Raw genomic sequence first — 24,076 nt, forward strand, 5'->3', positions numbered from 1 at the left:
TCTTGCATACTGTTCATACAGATCAGATCATGGCACGAGGTAGAATAAAGTAAAATAATAACGATACAGAGTAAATTGTAATAGCAACTGAAAAAGTGGAATTCAGGTAAACAATAAAGTGCGAGATCATAATGAGATAGATTGTGAAGTCAAGTGTCCGTCTTGTCATGCAAGTTTGATAATAGTGAATAGAAGTGGTCTTTAAGCCTGGCTGTGGTATCTGCTGTCCAATGGGAGAGGGAAAAAGAAAGAAGGTCCAATGTGGATTATGCTGTCTGCTTTACTGAGGCAGTAAGAAGTATAAACAGAGTCCATGGAGGGGAGGCTGGTTCCTGGGATGCACTGTACTGTATCCACAATTCTCTGCAGTTTCTTGTGATCATGTGCTGAGTATTTGTCACACCATGCCATAATGTATTTAGACAGAATCCATGGTGCATTAATAAAAGTTGTTAAGAGTTGACAGGGACATGCCGAATTTCTTGAGCCTCCTGAGGAAGCAGAAGCATCAATAACCCTCTTGGCCATGACATCAATGTGAATGGACCAGGACAAGCTATTGGTGATGTTCACAAATAGGAACTAGAAGATCGCAACCCTCTCAACCTCAACTCCGTTGATATAGACAGGAACATGTGCACTGCCCTACTTTCTGAAGACAGTGACCAGTTGTTTTATGGACATTAGTTGTTGTCCTGCACCCTGTCACTAAGCTCATTATCTCCTTCCTGTACTCCAAGTCATTGTTATTTGAGATGTTGCCCATTACAAGTTATTTGCAAACTTGTAAATGGAGTTAGAGCAGAATCTGCCACGCAGTCATGAGTGCGCAGGGTGTAGAGCAGGGGCTGAGGACACATCCTTGTGGAGCACCAGTGTTAGAATTACTGTGGCAGAGGTGTTGTAGCTTGACCTTACTGATTGCGGTTTAGGATTGAGTTACGAGGGAGGTATTGACTAGAGTACAGTGAGTTCTTGACACAATGTTATTTTAGGCAGAACTGTAGTCAATAAACAATCGTCTGATGTAGGTGTCTTTGCTATCCAGATGCTCTAGGAATAAGTGTAAGGCAAGAGAGAGAACACAAAGCACTCTGCAGATGCTGTGGTCAAATCAAGACGTACAAAAAAGCTGGATGAACTCAGCAGGTCGGGTAGCATCTATTGAAAGAAGCAGTCAACATTTCAATTCGAGACCCTTTGTCAGGACTAAAGAAGGAGGGGGCAAGGGCCCTATAAAGAAGGTGGGGGGAGGGTGGAAAACCAATCAGAGGAAAGATCAAGGGGTGGGGGAGGGGAAGCAGAGAGGGGATAGGCAGGAGAGGTGAAGAAAGACTCTAAGGGGAAAGCACTATAGGTAGTAGAAGAAGGCAGAGTCATGAGACGTGATAGGCAGCTGGAAGAGGAAACAGAGTGAAGGTGGGATGGGGGTAGGGAGAGGGAGGGAATTACCGAAAGTTGGAGAATTCGATGTTCATACCAAGGGGCTGGAGACTACCCAGACGGTGTATGAGATGTTGTTCCTCCAACCGAAGTTTGGCCTCATCATGAGGCCTACCTATAGTGTTTTCCCCTTAGATTCTTTCTTCACCTCTCTTGCCTATCCCCTCTCTGCTTCTGTTCCCCGACCCCTTGATCTTTCCTCTGATTGGTTTTCCACCCTCCCCCCACCTTATTTACAGGGCCCCTGCTCCCTTCTTCTTTAGTCCTGACAAAGGGCCTCGACCTGAAACGTTGACTGCTTCTTTGAACGGATGCTGCCCAACCTGCTGAGTTCATCCAGCCTTTTTGTAAGGAAGAGAGATGGTGTCTGTCATAGAACTGCTTTGGCATTAGACAAATTGCAGTGGGTCAAGGTCCTCTGGAAAACTGCAGTAGAAATGTGCCATGACCAGCATCTCAAAGCATTCATGATAAGAGAGCCACTGGATGGTAATTATTATGACACATGATCTTGTTTTCTTGGGCACCGGGATAATAGTGGTCTTCTTAAAGCAGGAAGGAACCACAGCTTGAAGCAGGGATTGGTTGAAAATGTTTGCAAATATTCCCACCAGCTCTTCTGCACAGGATCTAAGAACATGGCCAGGGACACCATTTGGTGCAAATAACCTCCTGTGTTACAATTCATCCCAATTAGAATGAATGCTTCTAATGTTAACATTTTCTCACATGCTGATTTGCTTTTTGCTTTGCCCATCTGTCCCCTATGATTGGAAGGGTCTTGTGACTCTTGGAGGGTCTGAGCAATATGCCCTAAGAAAAGCTGCAAACAACTGCCTCCTTGTTCTTTGGTAGGATGATCTGAAGCGGAGGTCAGTGTCTTTAGATGACACTCCAAGAGGGAGCTGGGCCTCCAGTATCTTCGACCTGAAGAATTCTGCTGCTGATTCCCTCCTGCCCAGCCTTCTGGATCGTACAGTAATTGATGAAGTGGACAAGCGCAATGGGGAGCAGAGGAAGGAAAACCGACACCGGGAATTGCTGGCACTCTTCCCGCCACCAGATGAGGTAAAATACTTTCTGTGAGTGGAGAAAAGTGGGAAGGGAAATGGTAATATAAAAGCACCTATGTAACCATGAACACGTTACTTAGTATTTGCTTGTCTTCATGTCTTTGGAACTCTACAATCAGTAAATAGCAATAAAAATCAGTAGAGAGGTACAAGTAGATTTGGCTTAGCTTTCATAGAGGATTGGAACAAATGTTTGAAGGGGTAAAGGAATGTAGGAACTCGAGTGATTCTGCACATGCTGAAAATCCAGAGCAACAACCACAGAATGCCAGAGGATCTCAGCAGATCAGGCAGAATCCATGGAGGGAAACTTGTGCTAAATGTCAATCTTCTGGAATATTTTTTATTATTAATTTATTTATGATAATATTACTTTATATATTGTGTGTGAGTTATATGTACTGTATTGTGCACCTTGGTCTGTAGGAATGTTGTTTCTTTTGGAGTTCTACATGTTGAATGACAATACATTTGAAATTGAACTTGAAATGACCAGTCAATGTTTCAGTCCAACTCCCTTCATCTGGGATGAATCAGGACAGAAATGAGTCCAGATGCAGGGTCTTAACCCTAAACGCCAGCTATCCATTTCCCACTAAAATGCTGCCTGACCTGCTGAGTTCCTTCAGCATTTTTTGTCTTGCTGCATGTAATCTCAAGAAATTAATTTAGTTGAGAGATCAACTGAATATTGGGAGCTTTGGTGCCACCTAGTGAGCAACGTAGTAATTACTATTTATTTAGTGCATCTCTGAAGCCCACCACCAAGTCTGTGCATTCATCTGCACATGTGCATCCGCCTACATGGACATGAGCATATGGGTGTGCACGTGCACACTCACAAGCAGCAAGAATGCACCATTTAAGAAGACTATTTTTACCATGTTTGTATTATTCAAATACAAAGTGATCTAACTATTCCTTTGATCTCTGGTCACTAAAGCTATGATCAGTAACTCCCAATGCAGAATCAAAGTTACTTGGAGCCTGCCATTTACAGCTTTATTTGTTGTCCTTCCCATTTGGGAATAGTTGTCCAAATAAAATGATCCTATTCAATGAGAAGTGCCTAATGCAATGTATTTTAATCACAATAATAGTCTGCATTACTAAGTTTATTGTTTAATATACAAGTGCTGGAGAAATTCAGTGGGTCAGGCAGCATCTATGGAGGGAAATAGATGGTGTATGTTTCAGGACAAGATCTTCATCTGGGCCCTTCATTCTGATCCAAATGAAGAGCCTTGACCTGAAACGTCAACTATTCATATCCTTTTGTAGATAATACCTGACCTGCTGTGCTTCTCCAGAATATTTTGTGTTGCTCCAGATTCCAGCACCTGTCATCTCGTGTCTCCATAGAAAAAGAGCTACGACTTTGTCTGTTAGGAAAATGTGTCCTGTCCCTTTTACCTTCCACCTAATCTCACAGCACGAGTCGCTTTCTGTTTACATGTGGTATATGCTAATCCGCGAAAACCATTTGATTCGTCATGAGACTGAAATGGCCAACTCCAGTGGAACTTAAGGTATGGAAACATTGAAGAGATTAGCAGAATCCTAGACGTGCTCAGGAAATAGTGCAGCAAAGCATTAGTCCTGCAGTGTAATTACCCACACTTTAACACTTTCAGGAAGTCCATTGATGCAATCCATATGTACACCTGATCAGATTAGGAAATTAGAATGGAGACACGAGAAATTGCAGAGTAGCAAACTGGAGTAGCAAGCAGTCTGCTGGTGGAACTCAATGTGTTGAGCAGCATCTGTGAGAGGAAAGCAAATGTGAGAAGACATTTTGGCTAAAACCTTGCATCGGAGACTTAACCTTAAGCAGGGTTTCAACCTGAAATGAAAACAGTTCCTTTTGTCCCACAGACACTGTTCAACCTGCTAACTTGCTCCAACAGACTGCTGATAAATTTGACTTAAAATGTACTGAAATGTATCTGTTCAACCATTTCTCTCCATTGATGAATGCTGTGGTAGCAGAGAGTTATTACAGTATGGCCAGATGATGTACACGATTTATATTTCAAAACCTGAATACTAACCCTGAAATCATAGTCACTTAAAAGAAGACTGGTACTTTCTATAAAACTCAAGGCTTTTTGACACAAAGCAGAAAAGGCACAATTCAGTAAACTCTGTCCTTTCTTCATCACCAATGAAAGTTGGATGCAGCAGACGTTATAGTAATGGTTTGTCTTGGTGATGTTGGTATCCTGGAATGTTGTGCCCAGCACAGGTTTCCATGTTGGTTGCATCTTCCTCACGGAACTTGTATGTTTTTTGAGTGATATTACCTCTGCTTTGAGTTTCTTCAATGTATGGGGAGGTACTGTTATACCTGGATTTGATTTTGAATGAGAATACTGTGCAATAGATATCCAAAAGTATTAGGTAAATAAGTATGATAATATATATTAAACTGAAAGGTTAAGGAATGGTTTGATAGAGATGCTGAATTATAGAGGGGCAGAATGGTAGTGTAATGGTTAGCATAACACTGTTACAGCACCAGGGTTTGCTGATTGGGGCTCAAATCCCAACACTGTGGGAATGTACGTTTACTTCAAGACTACGTGGTTTCCTCCCACGTACCAAAAAATGTACTGTTGGGGTTAATGACTTGTGGGCATGCCATTTAGGCATGGTGACTTTCATGTGCTGTTCCCAGCACGTCTTCAGACTGGGTTAGTCATTGATGCATTTCACTGTACGTTTCACCGTACATGTGGCAAATAACCTTATCTTTATCCTTTAAATATTTAAAAGATACATAGATAGAAATTAGGACTGGAAGGAAGAGCAAAGGGCCATAATTTTAAAGTGGCTCTTTATTAATGAATTCAGCAAGCACTTTCTCACATAAAGGAAATCCAGAACTCTGACAAATAGTGTTTGCTGGGTTAATTACACTTAGGGGCTGAGAATAATAAGTAAGGATGTAAAGAAATACAGAAGGAAAAAGCATTGGTTAATTACCAGTCAGCTTTAATTTAATGGAAAATAGTCTCAATGCATTAAATGACCTACTCTTTGTTCTTATGTTAATTTCCCTTTAGCTTTCATATCGACTGAGTCAAAAAACTTTCTGGTATTGCATTGTAACAGTTGGTCTGGGTTCTAATATGTCCTTAATTGGAAGTTTACTCAAAAAGATGCAGAGATCCAAGTATTCTGCCGCATAACAACAAATTTCATGACACATGCCAGTGATATTATATTTGATTCTGATTCTGAATCTAATGTCATCTTGGATGTTGACAGAAAAGTAGTATAGTGCTAGCCATATCCTGTGTCCTTATGCTTCTCCTCTGAAGCAATATTGCATTTGTTGATATAGGAGCAGTAAGTATCAAACCAGGAACATGCCTCTCCCTTAGCTTTCTAACTTCCATTACGCCGCTGGCGTATAGGGCAGCAATGAAGGTCCTCCATCTCTGTCTGAAGAGAAGGATTCTTCATTGCTATTTCCGTAATAATTGTTTTTTGTTCAGTCAGGGTTGTTAGCCCTGAGCTGAACCTCCAAACCATTCTTAGTTTGGTAGACTATTCTTAGTCTGTCCTCTACCCTTGCACCTGTTTGGCATGGGTGACCCTACCAAGAGCCAAAGCACAAGACTCTGACTCCAGGCAACACAGCTCTCTGGGTCATTTAGGCATACAAGCATCCAAACCCTATAACAAGGTTGTGGTCCTCTTGAAGGTTAGCTATTCAAGCATTAACAGAATAAGTTTAACAGCAGGTATCCCGTCTGAACCCTTGCCTTCTGGAAAACTTCTAGACTCTTTATTTTATTAATAGCCAGTGCCAGAATTGAATTGTTTTATTGCTGTCATGGGTACCATGATACAGTGAAAGACTTGTCTTACACACTCTTCATACAGACCCAATCATTGCACTGTGCTTTGAGGCAGAACAAGGTGTATACAGAATAAAGTGTAACAGCTACAGAGAAAGTACAGTGCAGATAAACAATAAGGTGCCAGCACATTCTGAGATATTTTATGAGGTCAAGAGTCCATTTTATTGTACTTGAGAAACATTTAATAGATTTAGAAATAGCTGTCCTTGAGCCTGGTGGTACGTGCTTTTAGGCCTAATGTGAGAGGGGAGAAAAGAGGATATCCAGGGTGGGTGGTGTCTTTGATAATGCTGTCTGTTTTATTGAGACAGAGAGAAGTATGGTCAGAGTCCAGAGAGGGGAGGCAGACTTTAACATCGAAACAGAACTTGCAAATAGGAACAAGCAGATGATTTTAGCATCATGAAAGAATAGATTTGGTTGCCACATTAATCTCTATTAATTTATAAAAAACAGCAACACATAAGCTTACAGAATTCCAGAGCTGATTGTGTGTTTTTTTTTTGCACTGGCAGGAAGAAGCTGTAGAACGATCTTGTATTCCTGAAGTCCCTAAAGAACATTTTGGGCAAAGAATTCTTGTAAAATGTCTGTCTCTGAAGTAAGTAAATACTACCTAAGAACGTACAACATCTCCCCATGTTGTGTTGAATAGAAAGTAGGACTATGGATAATGAAATCACAGGCTTGGGTAAAGTTCAAGTTGAAGAAATGTTTTCTGTAGCACACTTCCAAAATGTCTTGAAGAAGTATTCAGCCCCCATAACTATTCTCAAATTTTACTGTCTAATTTCCTAAATATATATTGAAGTAGGATTTTTTGAGCTGATCTACAAAACATTGTGCATTGTGTCAAATCAAGACAAAAGTTCCAAAATCTGTTAGCAATTTACTAAAAATTAAAAACCAAAATTGTGAGGTTGAAAATGTATTCAACCGCTTTGTAATTACTGTGGTAACTTTCCTCATTGATACTGTATATTACCTTACCAACTCATCCAGTTTGTTGATATAGAAAATTGGAGGATCGCCTGTTTTCAATGAATTCAAAAGAATAAATACAATTTCTCTGTAAGGTCCAACAGTATGTTAGATTTTCTACAGACCAACCCAAAATGAAGCCAAAAGAGCATTCAAAGCAAGTCAGGAGAATGATCATAGAGAAGCACAAATCTGGGGACGGGTACAGGACCATCTCAAGGGCATTGAACATACCTCAGTGCAGGCCATCGTGAAAAAGTGAAAAAAAATATGAAACCAGAGCTGTCTGCCTAGGTCAGACAGCTCCTCTAAGTTGGTCACTGGAGAAGAATTGTACTTGTAAGAGAGTACCAACAGTCACTCTGAGTGAGCTGCAGAAGTCAGCGGCTGGAATTGGAGATGAAGTTCATGGCTTCACAATCTTTAAGGCATTGCACAAAAGGTGTATACTGTAAAGTTGTGGAAGAAAGCTTTTGATTATATGAGACAAAAGTGGAAGTTTTTAGCCTTACCACTAAGCAGTATGTGTGGCATAAATCTAATAGTGCACTTCAGCTAGGTAATGTCCCTACTGTAAATATGGTGGATGTAGCATCATGTTATGGATGTGCTTTTCAGCAGCAGGGATTGCAAATCTGGTCAGGATTGATGGGAAGATGAATGCCGCTATATACAGAGAGTTCCTATATGCAGGGAGCTTAAACTGGGGAGGATCAGCAGGGCAATGATCTGGTGCACACTGTCAGAACAATCATGTCTTCAAATGAAGAAGATCAGTGTCCTTGAGTGGTCCAGTCAGAGTCCTAACCTTAATTAATCATCTCTGGCAAGACCTCAAGATTGCTGTCCACCACTGCTCCCCAACTAACCTGGCGCTGCTTGAGCAATTTTACAAAGAGGAGTAGGCAAATCTTGCTTCATCACGTGATGAAAAGCTATTAGAGACATAGAGACTTATTGATGAGGATTATTCCAACCAGGAGCTGAGCAAAGGGGGATGAATACTTTAGAACTATTGACATTTCAACTTCTGAATTTTGTTTTTCTTTTGTTTTATAATTTTCCCTGTTATTGGGGTTCTATTATGAAAAAAAGCATGCGATTTACAAATAAAAATTCTTGGTTAAATTGATAAAAATCCCAGGTTAGTAATCAAATGTCAACTAAACTAGTACCTTCTGTCAACACAAAGCCCATATCCTTACATTTCCTGCACATCCATGTGTCTATCTTGAATGCCTCTATCATATTTGCCTCTACCAACATCCCAGTCACCCATAAGAACATAAAACATACTAGCAGAATTATTTTCTCCAGCATTCGATTATGGCTGATTTATTATTCCCACTCAATCCTATTATTCCGCTTTCTCCCTGTAACCTTTGACACCTTTATTAAGTAAGGAGTTATTAACTCTGTGTGTGTGTGTGTGTGTGTGTGTGTATATGTATGTATGTGTATATATACACACACACCCACACCCTCTGGTATTTGACTTTTCAAACCTGAGAAAAGGATGCTGGCTGTCCACTCTATCTATGTCTCTCATAATCTTGTAAACCTTTATCAGGTCTTCATTCAGTCTCTGCAACTCCAGAGAAAACAATCCAAATTTGTCCAACTTTCCTTATTACACATGTCCTCTAATACAGGTGCTGAACATTTTCTGCACCCTTCCCAAAGCCTTGACGTTCTTCCTTTAATATGGATGCAGCCTAACTAGAGTTTTATAAAGCTGCAACATAACTTCCTGACTCTTGGAATTCAATTTTTAAGTAATAAAGACAAGCATATCATATGCCTTCTTTACCACTCCATTCACCTATGTTGCTACTTTCAGAGAGCTTAAGACTTAGGCCCCAAGATCTCACTACATGTAAATGTTAAGAGTCAAGCCATTAACAGTATACTGTCTCCTTACACTCGACCTCCTGAAATACGACACTACTTCATCCTGAGTTCAATTTGTAATTTTTTTTCCCCAGTGATAGTATATAGCAGAAGCTGCATGCTTCATGTTTTAACTCTTTGCTTTGTTCATCTAAAGCTTCTGCTTTATGTTACGAATAAACGTGTACGAGCAATTCCTCTGTGAACTTGGCCATGGGTTTCTGCAGGCTGTTTGTTAAGAGCATTGCCACTATCCATGGCAAGCTGTCTTTCTTCTGCTGCTACAGGAGCCTGAAGTCCCATATCATCAGGTTCAGGAACAGTTATTTCGCCTCAACCATCAGGCTCCTGAACCAGAGGGGATAACTTTACTCACATCAACTGAACTGATTCCACAATGTAAGGACTCACTTTCAAGGACTCTGCAACTCAGGTTCTCAGTCTAGATCTATCTAGATAGATAGATAGATATTTTAACCAACCAAATCTTTTTTTAATTGTATTTGCACAGTTTGTTTTCTTTTGCACCTTGGTTGCTTGTCAGTCTTTTTCTGTAGTTTTTCACTGATTATATCGTATTTCTTTGTTCTCGTTTAATTATCATTCAACTGTTTGTGATTATAGCCAAACAAAACAGTGATCAAGGTGCAAAACACATTGCTCACAGCACAGAGCACAAATGTTACGATTTTGGAAAAGCATACAATCACTAGTGTGCCCTCATTTGAGAGGTCCCTGATTTCCTAAGCTAGGCAGATAGAGAAACTTCAGTCCTAGCATAGTTGCAGTTTGGAGGCTTTATTATTCACCAATGTGTTAAAGTATGCAAGGAGCTCATGTAAAAAGACAGTACTTTTCGGTGTTCTCATGAAAAGTAAATTCAAATATTGATTGAGATTCTTTCGACCTAACAAAGTGCTTCTAATTACTAGTGTCTAAATGAAATGTACAAACAATATGAAATAGCCGACCTGCTGACTGCTTAAAAATACAATACTAAGTAATCAACAACAGCTGTGAACCTGCAAGTAAGCAGTGAGATTTAGTAATTAGAAATAAGATAACAAACCACATCAGCTAGAACATAACAGTCACAAAGAAAAAATAACATAACACAGATCCCTGAGTGGCGTGACTGTAGGATTAACTGTAAGTTGTACTGGTCCATCTTGTTCTTCCACCGAGCAAACACGGGGGCAGCACCGACGGAGGGCCAGCCCCCAACCCAGATATGGATTCCAGCATGCCCCACAGAGGCTCTGACGCACCCCTCCCCTGGTCTGCTGCAACAGGCTACTCTGTGCCCTGGTCCTAGTCCTCGCCACAACAGAGGCAAAGCAGCTCCCCCATTGTTGGTCTTTCTAATAAACCAGTGAACCAGACTTAGTATTCTATGTTACCAATATCCAATAGAGTCTTGTGATCACAATAAACATGTCCAAGATAATCATTTGCACTGCACACCACCTACCAGTAAGATGACAGGTCCAGGTGACAACACAACAATAGTATGCAAGTCCAACTCCAGTGCCATTGAGTTACTTGCTGATGGGCTAGTCCTGCAATACTTGAAGTTCTTAGTATGCAGTAGTGACTTGCATTCATAAAATAAGATGTATAAGATGAACAAGTACACCTTCCATTGGAGTTGAAATGGCCACTGCATCCAAGCACACTACCATCTTACTGGAATGCCTGAAAATGAATCTCAGGGTAGTATATAGTGACATATACCTGCTTTGATAATAAATTTACTTTGAGTGTGAATAGTTGTGGCTGAACCCAGTCACATCCTTGTCCAACATGTATGCACCTACTTGCTGAAGCTGCTGGATTGTAAATGATTTGCAGTCCTGAGAAGTTGTTTTTTTTAACTCATACAAGCTACTTTGGATTGTATGAATAATTACTCTCCCTTTCCCCTGCATTGGTCAAGCATTCCTATTATTACTTGTTCTTCCTTTTAGTATTGCCATTCTCTTGCACAGTTTCCAGTAAAGCTCTTTGTTTCCCTTGGTCACTGCAGAGCTTACTGGGTTGAAGGATTTAAAGATAAATGGGTTTCAATTTTTGGTGCCTATAGTCAATTTCTCTGGAAAGCACAAACAGGAAAAAATCAGTCAGCGGGAGACGCTCATGGAGTGAGTACTGTTTTGGATTCGCTCCACAACCTTAACTTTTTTTTTAACCTTTGATCACCCTTATTCAGCTTATTTTTACCTATACCGAAAGTTACTTTGTTATTTTTTTTGTACTTACTGTTAAGAGTTTGTCGTGAATTTTTGAAGATATACAAACAGAAATGTCTCTCAGGTCTAAAGGATGAGAACCTGGGCGCAATCCGAACGGTAACGGAAAGAAGCAGGCTCCGCCACAACACACTCAATTAACTTATGAATTGTTTATGGAGGTTTTGGACAAAAAATTTGATGAACTACAACAATTTTTTAAACAAGATATAAAGGCTTTTCAAGATTACATGGTTAAGACGGATTCAGTAATTAACCAGCAGCAAGCTCTTATCGCTTCTCAGCAAGAAGATGCTCGGAAACGAGATTTGACTATTGAAAAACTGCAACAGGATTTAATTTCGACCATTAAACTGATGGAAGCACTTAAAGCCAAGAGTGACGATTTTGAGAATTGGTCCAGAAGACAGAACTTACGTATACTTAGTCTTCCAGACGGCATAGAAAAAGATGACCCTTCGAAATATTTTGCTCAACTATTAAAAGAAGCGTTCCCGTCGATTTTCCCAAATAACCCTCCTTTATTGGATTGAGCTCATAGAATTCGGCGTCGATCACCGAGTGCTACAGATAAACCTTCGGTTGTAATTGTCTGGTTTCATTATGTACACGACAAAGAACAACTTATACGTGCAGCTCGTTGGGCAGGAATGGTTAAATTTCAAGAATACTACTTCCTTTTGGTTGAAGACTTTAGTCCGGATCTTTTAAAAAAAAAGGCTTCTTTTCAAACCGTTGATGGCTGAATGTTAAGAGAAAAATCTGAAACCTGCGCTCCTATACCCTGCGAAGCTTCGAATCTCTCCGCCGAATGTCCCTCGTCAGGTTTTTCTTTCAACTTCAGAAGCGAGAAGTTATCTGGAGAAGAACTTCTCTACTGCTACAGACACCAGTCTCTAATAAATGAACGATTCTGATCGTGTAAGATGGTTCTCGATTTCTTAAACCAGAATTAACCTCTGGTTATTGGTGTAGGTTTATCCTGTACTTTATACTTAAGTTAAAGTGTGTTTTCGTCATATCAATTGCTTTGTCTTATACATTTTAACCATTATACTATATTCTTGTCTATTAACTTTGTTCCTTCGAAGGTATATTTTTAACCCTTTGAAGGTTAAAAATTAACCTTTGATTAAGATGGTGGTTTTTTGAAAAAGATTTTTGGTTCTGTTTAAGATGGCGTTATTTTTTTTTTCTTTCGTCTTCTTCCTACAATGCATCGCTTATCATAGCTTAAATATTTTTTGTTTTGTCTGGGCCAGAGCCCGATTTATAAGTTTTTAGTGACTATATTCTTATTTTTTACAACTAACTATATTTAGAAATATGGTTTTTAGTATAACAATTTTAATTTTTAAAGTTGGGGTGGTTTTTTTTATATATCCTTTATATACGGAGTGGTCTTCCGCTGACATAGGGGTAGAATTAGTCTCACTTTTTCCTTTTTCAAGCCATATTTTGGCTTTTTCTCTTTTTCTTGGGGGGGGCGGGGGGGGGATGGTCTGTTTTCTAATTTTTTTTCATCAGTTTGTGTTAGTTTTTTCATTTGGGCTGTTTTTGAAGTTCAAATATGTCTGCGTTGTCATCACTTCCGGGTCCTCTCTTTACTTTTGTTCCTCTTCCGGGTGCATGAGTTTACAAGTTGGTTAACCCTTTCTATACCAAAGGGTTGATTTTAGAATTATGGCTCAGACCATTAATTTTGTGTCTTGGAATACTAATGGTTTAAATCATCCAATTAAACGAAAGAAGATTTTCAAAGTATTCCAAAGACTTAATGCTCATATCATTTTTGTACAAGAAACTCATGTGAGGAAGGAGGACAAATCTCATTCTTTTTAGGTTTTGGTGGGGTCAACAGTATCATGCAGATTCAAACGCTAAAGTAAAAGGAGTTTCAATTTTTATTGACTCCTCTATTCCATTTGTTCAACATGATATCTTTTCAGATCCGAATGGTAGATTTTTGTTAATTATGGGTTTACTTTGTAATAAAAAGGTTGCTTTGGTTAATGTTTATGCTCCAAATGTGGATTGTCCTGACTTTTTTAAGTCCTTATTTACTTCTTTACCCAATCTAAATGAATATAAGTTAATAATGGGTGGTGACTTTAATTGTTTAAATCCTTTGATGGATGAATCGTTATCTATTCAGACTTTACCTAATAAGTTGGCCACTTGTATTAACTCTTTTTTGACTGATAATGGAGTTTTTGATGTTTGGAGATTTCGGCATTCTAACAACAAAGAGTTTTCTTTTTTCTCACATGTCTATCACTCTTATTCGAGAATTGATTATTTTTTTGTAGACTCTTGTTTTATTCCATCGGTAATCGGTTGTAATTATGATATTATAGCTATCTCTGACCATGCTCCATTAATACTTTCTATGAAATTTACGGATACAGTTTCTAATGCCAGACAATGGCGATTTGACTCTACCTTATTGCAGGACTCGGACTTTATAAAATTTATGAAGGAGCAGATCAATTTCTTCTTTAAAAACTAATTCCACAGATGATATCTCCTGCGGAACACTTTGGGACACTTTTAAAGCGTATATACGTGGACAGATTATCTCTTACTCTGTTGGTTTGAGAAAACGTACTAAGAAGGAAACTCTTTTATTGGTCGATAAAATTAAAGAGATTGATAAGAAATATTCGATTACTCCTAGTAAGGAGCTTTACAAACAAAGGGTTGAACTTCAAATGGAACATAGTTTATTACTTACATCCTCAATTGAAAATCAATTAATGAAAACCAGATCTGATTTTTATATACATAGTGAAGAATGCTTTGGTTAAACGTCAAATCACTAAAATTCGTTAGCAGAATAGGAATTTGACAGTTAATCATGATGAGATAAATAAGGCATTTCAAGACTTCTATACCTCCCTGTATCAATCTGAATTCCCTCAGGATCGTAATACCATGTGTGATTTTTATTTCCCAAGATTTAATTTCCCAAGATTATCATCTGATGATCTTTCAATATTGGATACTCCTATAACGGATGTAGAAATTAAAGGGGCTCTTTCCTCAATGAATTCTGGGAAAGCACCGGTCCAGATGGTTATACAGTAGAATTTTAAAAATTTTTTTCCGCTACTCTTTCCCCTTGGTTATGTAAGGTTTTTGAGGAAGCAATTAGATTGGGGAATTTGCCACAATCTTTTTATAGAGCTTCCATTTCTCTAATATTGAAGAAAGATAAAGACCCTACTGACTGTGCATCCTGTAGACCAATATCTTTATTGAATGTAGACTCCAAGATTTTTTCCAAGTTACTGGCATCCGGATTGGAGAAGGTGTTACCCAAAATTATTTCAGAAGATCAAACCGGTTTTATTAAAAATCGCTATTCTTTTTTCAATGTTAGGAGATTACTGAATATTGTTTATACTCCCTCACATGACATTTCAGAATGCGTGATTTCATTAGATGCGGAGAAAGCATTTGATAGAGTTGAATGGCCTTACTTATTTAATGTGTTGGAGAAGTTTAATTTTAGTCCGATATTTATATCTTGGATTAAATTGGTTTATCACACTCCAGTAGCCTCAGTGTTTACCAATAATCAAAGATCTCCCTTTTTTCGCCTATTTCGGGGCACTAGACAAGGATGTCCTCTTAGTCCATTACTATTTAACATTGCCTTAGAACCTTTAGCAATTGCCATCAGGCAATCACAGGATATTTTGGGTATTAATCGTGGGATAGACATTCATAAGTTATCTTTGTATGCAGATAATTTATTACTATTCATTTCTAACCCTGAGAAATCTATTCCAGCAGTTTTATCATTGTTGGCTCAATTTAGTGAGTTTTCTGGGTATAAGTTAAATCTTAATAAAAGTGAATTGTTTCCTTTGAATAGACAGGTCCCAATATATGGAAATTTACCTTTTAAATTAGTTAATGATTCTTTTATTTATTTAGGGATCAAAATCACAAAAAACCATAAAGATTGTGTAGGTTTAATTGATCAGATTAAAGGCTTGTTTACTAAGTGGTCACCATTATCTTTATCTCTAATAGGTAGGATTAATGCTACTAAGATGGTTATTTTATATATTTATATATTTTTATATATTTTTTTATATATTTTTATATATTTTTATATATTTTTCAAGCGGTACCAATTTTTATTCCGAAATCTTTTTTTTACTAATGTTGATTCAAAAATTTCCTCATATATATGGCAGAATAAAAATCCCAGGTTAGATAAAATATATTTACAGAAGACAAAGAAGGAAAGTGGGTTAGCATTACCTAATTTCAGATTTTATTATTGGGCAGTTAATATTAGATATTTGTCATGTTGGTTGAAAGATTGGGGTGGATTTTTCGGCCCTCATTGGGTGAGTTTAGAAATTAAATCTGTATCAGGTTATGCACTGGGTTCTATTTTAGGGACTTCTCTCCCTTTTGCTCTCTCTAAATTGCCGAAACGAATTGACAACCCGATAGTTAAACATACTTTACGTATATGGTTTCAATTTCGGAAATTTTTCGGGTTGACTCAATTCGTTTTAAATAGTCCTATTGTATTTAATTGCTTTTTCCACCCTTCCATTATAGGTCAAGCTTATTTGGCTTGGAAAACTAAGGGATTGCTAAGATTTTCTGATTTATTTTTGGACAATTGTTTTATGTCTTTTGAGCAATTATCCAACAAATATAACTTGCCTAGATTTCATTTTTTTTAGATATTTACAGATTAGACATTTTTTAAGTACTGTACTCCCTATGTTTCCAAATTTTGTGTCTTCAGGTATTTTGGAGAGTTTGTTTGAATTAGACCCTTTTCAAAAAGGGCTTATTTCAAAACTTTATAATATAATTATGAAGATACATTCAGAGCCCCTTTATAAGACCAAAAAGGATTGGGAAAGAGAGCTTAACCTTATTATTTCTAGTGAGAATTGGGATAGAATTCTTCAATTAGTTAATACATCATCGATATGTGCCTAACATTCATTAATACAATTTAAGGTCGTATATAGGGCCCATATGTCCAAGGATAAATTAGCTCATTTTTACTCTTATATAAATCCTATCTGTGATAGATGTCAATCTGAAATCGCATCTTTAACTCATATGTTTTGGTCATGTTTGTTTTTGGAAAAATATTGGAAAGATATTTTTGATATTATTTCTGCGGTTTTGAATATTGATTTACAACCTCATCCTATTACCGCAATTTTTGGTTTACCAATGATGGACTCACTGCATTTATCTTCTTCCGCCTGTCGAATGATTGCATTTCTAACTCTGATGGCTAGAAGATCTATATTGTTGAATTGGAAGGAAATTAACCCTCCCACTGTATTTAATTGGTTCTCTCAAACTATGTTATGTTTAAATTTAGAAAAAATTAGAAGTGGTGTTTTTGATACTTCTATTAAATTTGAAAAGTTATGGAGACATTTTCATATGATGTAATATGACCCCATTCCAAGTTCATTTGACTTTCCAGCTTTTAGCTTATGTATGTTGAGAGGACCAGAAGTGACGACATTGATGATTATTTATTCTTGTGAGATATTATAAACAGCCCTTTTTTTTCTTTTCCCAATATTTCTTTTTTTTCTTTTTTTTGCTTCTTTTTTCTTCTTTATTAGTCATTAGATTAGTAGATTAGCTAATTTTGCATTATATATTTTTTTCTTTTTTCTGTTCTTTTTATATCATATATTATGAAATATTTAGACTTATCATGTTCATACATATACTGTATGGTTTATGTCTTGGTAAACCCATTTATACTGTAACTATTGTTTATGTCTTTTTTCATCTGTAATGGAATTTGTATGTTTATAATTTCTTTTTTATTAATATATCATTTGTATTTTGTCCTTATTATTAATAATAATAAAAAGATTGAGAGAGAAAGAAAGAAAAAAATCTGCAGAGGCTGGAAATCTGAACAACACACGCACAATGCTGGAGAAACTCAGCCAGCCAGCTATGGAAAAAAGCCTGGCCAGCTGAGTTCCTCCAGCATTTTAGGTGCTACTCTCTGGAAAGTTGTAGATTAGCTGAGTTGAATGTTAATGTTTTTATCTATTTGGCTAATACCTATTCTCAGAAGAAAAGCCAGTGATAATGTGCTTTTCCATTTGGGATGGGATTGCTAGCAAATATTAGCCAACGTTGAATTTCGAACATTCCAAAACTCAGAATGAGATTGCTCAAAGCCCTCTTTACCTGGGTCAGTGAGAAGCAGTGGATATGGCTGGTAGTTATGGAAGGGCAGGAATCAGATTCTTTTTGAGTTGAGATTGAATAGATTGCAGTCTGCAATCAGAATTGCATGGTTTGTAAGTTTTGTAAGAACCCAGTTAGCACACTTAACTGTAAGCAGTGAAGAATGTTTTGTCTTTTTTTCAGGATAACCACATGTTATACAATGGAGTCACAACATGGTACATTGTCTTCAATGTATTGTTGGTTTGTTGATGTTTCATCTGGCTCTTACTCATTTGCTGTACGCACTCACTTGCTTTCTCAGATAACCGGTATTCTAAAATACCACGATAGATCTGTATGCTGTAAGAAAAGATCTTATTCCTTCCTCTGATTTAAGACCATAAGACATAGGAGCAGAACTAGGCCATCTGGCCCATTGAGTCTGCTCCACCATTCAATCATGGCTGATCTTTTTTTTTAATCTCTTCCTCAACCCCAGTTCCCAGCCTTCTACCCGTAACATTTGATGCCATGTCCAATCAAGAACCTATCAATCTTTGCCTTTAATACACCCAACAACCTGGCCTCCACAGCTGCACATGGCAACAAGTTCCACAAATTCACCACCCTTTGGCTAAAGAAATTTCTCCGCATCTCGGTTTTGAAAGGTCACCCCTCTATCCTGAGGCTGTGAGCTGTGCCTTCTTGTCCTAGACTCTCCCACCATGGGAAATAGCTTTACCACATCTACTCTGCCTAGGCCTTTCAAAATTCGAAAGGTTTCGATGAGATCCTCCCTCATCCTTCTGAATTCCAGCGAGTACAGACCCAGAGCCATCAAACATTTCTCGTATGATAACCCTTTCATTCCTGGAGTCATCCTTGTGAACCTTCTCTGGACCCTCTCCAATGCCAGCACATCTTTTCTAAGATAAGGGGCTCAAAACTGTTCACAATACTCAAAGTGAGGCCTCACCAGTGCCTTATAAAGCCTCAAGCATCACATCCTTGCTCTTGTATTCTAGACCTCTTGAAATGAATGCTAACATGGCATTTGCCTTCTTCACCACTGACTCAACCTGCAAGTTAACCTTTAGGGTGTTCTGCACAAGAACTCCCAAGTCCTTCTGCATCTCAAATTCCTGGATTTTCTCCCTGTTTAGAAAATAGTTTGCACGTTTATTTCTACTACCAAAGTGCATTTCTGTCTTCTGCTCTTTTTTCAAAGGTTTGAAATCGAAATTGAGCCAATATTTGGAGTTCTTGCTTTGTACGACGTGAAGGAAAAGAGAAAGGTTGGTGACTGAAAATAAAATCCTTCATGTATATATAGTTACATTTTTGCATCAATATAAGTGTCATTCTGGTCTTGGAGGAAGCTTGTGGGATTGAGAGAAAAGCCGCAGTGGCAAAGATCTATAAGTATATAAATAAACTTTGCTCAATAAGTTTATTACTTTGTACTGTAGGACAGTGAAAACTTTGTTTTGCCTGTCATCTAAACAGATTAATTTTATTACAACAGTGTATTGATATAGTACAAGGGTGCATGTACTATCAGAGTAGAATAAAATGTTATGGTTATAGAGAAAGTGCACTGTAGGTAAAAAATAAGGTGCAAGACCATGATGTGAGGCCAGGAGTCTCTAATATCGTACTAGGGTCTTCTATAGTCTTATAACAGCTGGATAGAAGCTGTCCTTGCTTTCAGGCTTTTGTATTTTCTGCTAGATTAGAGAGAGGAGAAGAGCGAATGTTCAGGGTGGGAAGGGCCTTTGATTATGTTAGCTGCTTAATTGAGACAGCAAGAAGTGTAATAATAGTCCATGGTGGGGAGGCATGTTTCTGTCATGTGTTGAGATGTGTCCACAAATCTCTGGAGTGTTTTGCGGACATGGGTAGAACTGTTCCCGAAAGAAGGTGTGATGCATCTGGATAGGATGCTTGTATTTGCAAGGGGAACTGTACTATCACTAATTGCCAGTGCAATATCACCAATCCTCTTTAGTTGGCAAACAAATGGTTTTTCAAGTGGATATTGATCATTCTTTCTCATTTTGTCCACCTAAACCTATTCCCTTCATATCCGCCGTTACTACTTTGCCATTAGCAACTAGGCACTTTACACTGGATTTATTTATTCTACTCCTTCAGTGCAGAGTGCTGCTTAACAGGGTATAAAGAAAAAGAGACTTGAGATCTTCACATTCAAAGGATGTGCCTTATGCTTTCCAGTCAATGAAGCCCATTGCCATTGCTATGTTAGGAGATTGAGCAGCCATAGCAAGTTGTCATCTCTAGCAATAGGATGATCACCAATTAATCTATTTTTAGATGTTGGTTGAAGGATAAATATTGCTGTATCAGTCACTTTTCAAAATATTGTGGGATTGCTTACTTCACCTGTGAATGCAGATAGCCTCTCCCTTGGCTTATTATCAGTGCCTTCAGCAAAGCAGTCTCTCTCAGTTTTGATTGTCAGTTTCAATTTTTGAGCTCTATTTTCTGGGATGGGACTTGAACCCATGAAGTTCTGACTTAAAATCTTGGTCACACTGGAGACTAACCAGTTGTGCATCATGCTGCTGCAAAAGCTTACTATAAACAAGCCTGGCAGATGTCAATGTCCAGCCAAATGTGGAAACTGTATATGTAACATTCATAACATCAGATTCCCAGAGGAATTATGTGATGCAGTTGTCATCATAGATCTGAGTTTAGATCAGGAATTTTACACCATTGCATCCCATATCCCAATTGTAATAGTAACAAAAATTGTTCCTATTGTTATAAGGAAACACAATTTAAAATCTCCAAATAAAAATTAGATACCACCAGGCTCAAGGATTGCTTCTGTCCCACTCTTATAAATCTTTTGAATGGTTCCGTAGCACAATAAGATGGACTCTTAACCTAGCAATTGACCTCATTGTGATCCTCTTCCTTATTATCTACATGTACTACATTTTCTCTGTAACTGTTGCACTTGATTATGCATTGATATTTTTTCACTTTGTACTACTTGTAGAAGATGAGCACTTCACTGTAGCTTGGTACATGTGACAATAATAAACCAACTCCAATTCCAGTTCTAAGTATGCTCTAGGTTTAGATATGCAGCTGTCAAATTGTTTTGATTAAACTAATGTTAGTATTCCTGCCATTTACTGTAGATCTCAGAAAACTTCTACTTTGATTTGAATTCTGATCAAATGAAAGCCCTTCTCCGCCCTCATAATCCCCACGCTGCCATCTCAACATTGGCCAGGTCTAGCATCTTCTCTATCACTTATCCTTCCACTGATGTATTCCTGGTGATTAAGGTAAGAACTGAATTTCCCTGTGAAGTATCTTCATTTATTAACCCCTTTTTGGATTTGGATTTGAACTTGTTATTACTGATCATTAACAAATATTCATGCTCATTGTCATTGCTAAATTTAGTGTATTTAGCATAGAACAATCTTCATTTAGTGCACAATCTTTCTTTCCAATACAGCTTGAAAAAGTTCTGCAGCAGGGTGACATTGGGGAATGCGCTGAACCCTACATGGTTATGAAGGAATCTGATTCTACTAAGGTGAGGAGGGAATTATTTTCTAAACGGCCAGTAAATTCAGAAATCAGAGGTGCAAAGGGACTTAGAAGTCCTAGTGGGGAATTCCCTAAAGATTAACTTGCAGGTTGAGTTGGTAGTAAGGAAGGCAAATGCAATGTAAGCTTTAATTTTAAAGAGACTAGAATATAAAAGCAAGGATGTAATGCAGAGGCTTTATAAGGCACTGGTCAAACCACAGTTGGGGTATAATGAATAGTTTTGGGGCCCCTTACCTAAGAAAGGATGTGGTGGCTTTGGAGAGGGTCTACTCTCTCTTTTATTAGACAGAGTGGACATGGAGAAGATGTTTCTATTAGTCTAGGACCAGAGGACACAGCTTCAGAACACAAAGAAATCCATTTAGAACAGAGTCCCTTTAGACAATACAGAGACCCCAGTTTCAGCATGTAAAGGAGGCCACTTAGGGAGCACTGGATACAATAGATTCACAGGTGAAGTGTTGCCTCACTGGGTAGGACTATTTGGGGCCTTGAATGGAGGTGAGGGAGTAGGAATTCTGTCACTTGCAGGGATATGTGCCAGGAGGGACGAATGGACAAAGGAATCATGAAGGGAATAATTCCTGTGGAAAGCAGAGAGTGAAAGGGAGTGCATTGTTAGACATTGACTTCTCACCAATCTGGTCCAACAGTTTAGCTGAATATTAAAGATTCTATGATACTATCCACAGGGAGCAGGAAGTTCTTTCAGTGTCCTGGTCAATATTCTTCTATAGCTATTACCTAGAAGCAGAATAAGCAGTCAAAGAGATTATAAAGATAAGCTTTATTTGTTGCACGTACTTTATTTGTTGTTCAAATACAGTGAAATTTATCATTTGTGTCAATTCAAATGACCAAGGATTGTGCTGGAGGCAGTCCACAAGTATCACCACATTTCCATACGTGCCCAGAACTCAGAAACCCAAGCTCTAATTATATGTCCTTGAAATGTGGGAGGAAGTGGGAGCACTCAGGGGAAACCCATGCATTCACAGGGAGAATGTACAAATTCCATACAGACAGCTTCTGGAATTAAAGCCCGGTCAGTGATTGCTGGCGATGTAAAGTTATTATGCTAACTGCTACACTGCTGCCATTTTATTTATTTGCTGACATTTATCTGAATCCTTTTTGTGAAAATTGTTGTGCATGTAACAGATGTGTAAGTGATATACTTCCAAGAATATGCTGCTATGTGAAATAATCACTTATCTCACTCTGTCACTTATGCAAGTTCATTTCTTCATCCCTGGCTTTCTTTTCCCCTTGATCTTCCTTCTCTCACTGTCACTGTGCAAATTGGGAAAAAGATTTATGAACGTTGTTTTCCTTGTTTACGTTACTGTCCCCAGCACAAGGAGAAGGTAGAAAAACTGAAGAATCAAGCAGAGCTCTTCTGCAACAGATTGGGCAAGTTTCGGATGCCTTTTGCATGGACTGCTATCCACCTCATGAACATAGTGAACAGTGCCGGGAGCCTGGAACGTGACTCCTCTGACTCAGAGAGTGGTGAGAGAATGCTTGCTCTCAAATAAGTGTACCTTGATGCTCATTACATCCCTGGATTTTAGAAAATGTTGGGGGGGAATGTTGTTGGAACCTATCAAATATTAAAACACCTAGATAGAGTGGATGTGAGGGCCAGAGGGCACAGCCTCAGAATAGAAGGACATCCCTTCAGAATAGAGATAGGGAGGAGGTTCTTTAGCTAGAGGGTACTGAATCTATGGAATTCATTGCCAAAGACAGCTGTGGAAGCCAAGTCATTGGACCTATTTAAAGCAGATGTTGATGGGTTCTTGATTAGTAAGGGTGTCAAAGGTTATGGTAAGAAGACAGGAGAATGAGGTTGAGTGGAATAGTCGGGCATGATGGATTGGCAGTGCTGAGTCGATGAGCTGAATGGTCTAGTTCTGTTCCTATGTCTTATGATCAGATCAGCAATGTCTTACAGAAGAAACAGACTTTTTAGCTATATTTTGCATTTTATATTGTACCTTCAACTTTTTTAAATGAACTAAGATGGTTCAATGATTTAATGATAAGATTTGACACAAAGCAGCAGAAAAATGTGTTAGGGTCTTGTCCGAATCTAAGTTTGCAACTCCTCTTGGGGAGGATTACTGTTGGATCATTATGTCATTCATTCTATCTAGGTTAAATCTAACTCAGATAGTGCTGGTTTAATTCATAAACAGTCCAGAACTTAATGAATTCTGATTTGCAATGTAAGGAAATAATATTAAGGAATGTCAGAAGGAGACAGAAATGAATCCAGCAGGATAGTTCAAGAAAAGAATCTCATTGCTTCAAGCAACACACACAAAATGCTGGAGGAACTCAACAGGCCAGGCAGCATCTATGGAAAAAAGTACAGTGGATGTTTCGGGCCAAGACCCTTCAAGAATGGACTGCTTAAGGAAGGGTTGTTACTAGAGAGAAAAATAAAATTAGATTGCAAGAGGTTGGAAATGGAATAATCTAAAGATCTCAAAATATTTCAAGGAGATTAAAGTGAGAGGGATGGCGAGGGCACTGGAATAATTTGAACACAATAATTATTTCTGGGATTACCATTTTCTCTTAGTTTCCCAAAAACTTGCTTGAGTTATGTTCTCTGGTCAGCAGAGGCTGAATGATTTTGTTGAATTGTGACTATTGCTTCTCCAGTACAGACCAATAAGATAGATGGACTTACACCAGTTTTGTATTCACATTCTACAGTAGGTTCTGTGAATTGATGTGACAGCTTCTTCCATCCATAAATCCAAAG

At 38.2% G+C, this 24,076-nt stretch overlaps 1 protein-coding gene across 8 annotated transcripts in view; it reads left to right on the forward strand.

Annotated features, from left to right (window-relative positions):
- LOC132406362 (dedicator of cytokinesis protein 7-like) overlaps positions 1-24,076 on the forward strand; it is a 216,429-nt gene that overhangs the window by 56,514 nt on the left and 135,839 nt on the right. For all 8 annotated transcript variants that reach the window (XM_059991923.1, XM_059991924.1, XM_059991917.1 and 5 more), the window contains exons 6-11: positions 2,299-2,511; positions 6,904-6,989; positions 18,932-18,998; positions 20,877-21,026; positions 21,203-21,283; positions 22,656-22,812. In XM_059991923.1, coding sequence (XP_059847906.1) covers positions 2,299-2,511; positions 6,904-6,989; positions 18,932-18,998; positions 20,877-21,026; positions 21,203-21,283; positions 22,656-22,812 — 754 coding nt within the window. The remainder of the gene's footprint in view (positions 1-2,298; positions 2,512-6,903; positions 6,990-18,931; positions 18,999-20,876; positions 21,027-21,202; positions 21,284-22,655; positions 22,813-24,076) is intronic.

The sequence above is a fragment of the Hypanus sabinus genome, chromosome 16, assembly GCF_030144855.1.
Source record: "Hypanus sabinus isolate sHypSab1 chromosome 16, sHypSab1.hap1, whole genome shotgun sequence".
NCBI classification, from domain to species: domain Eukaryota; kingdom Metazoa; phylum Chordata; class Chondrichthyes; order Myliobatiformes; family Dasyatidae; genus Hypanus; species Hypanus sabinus.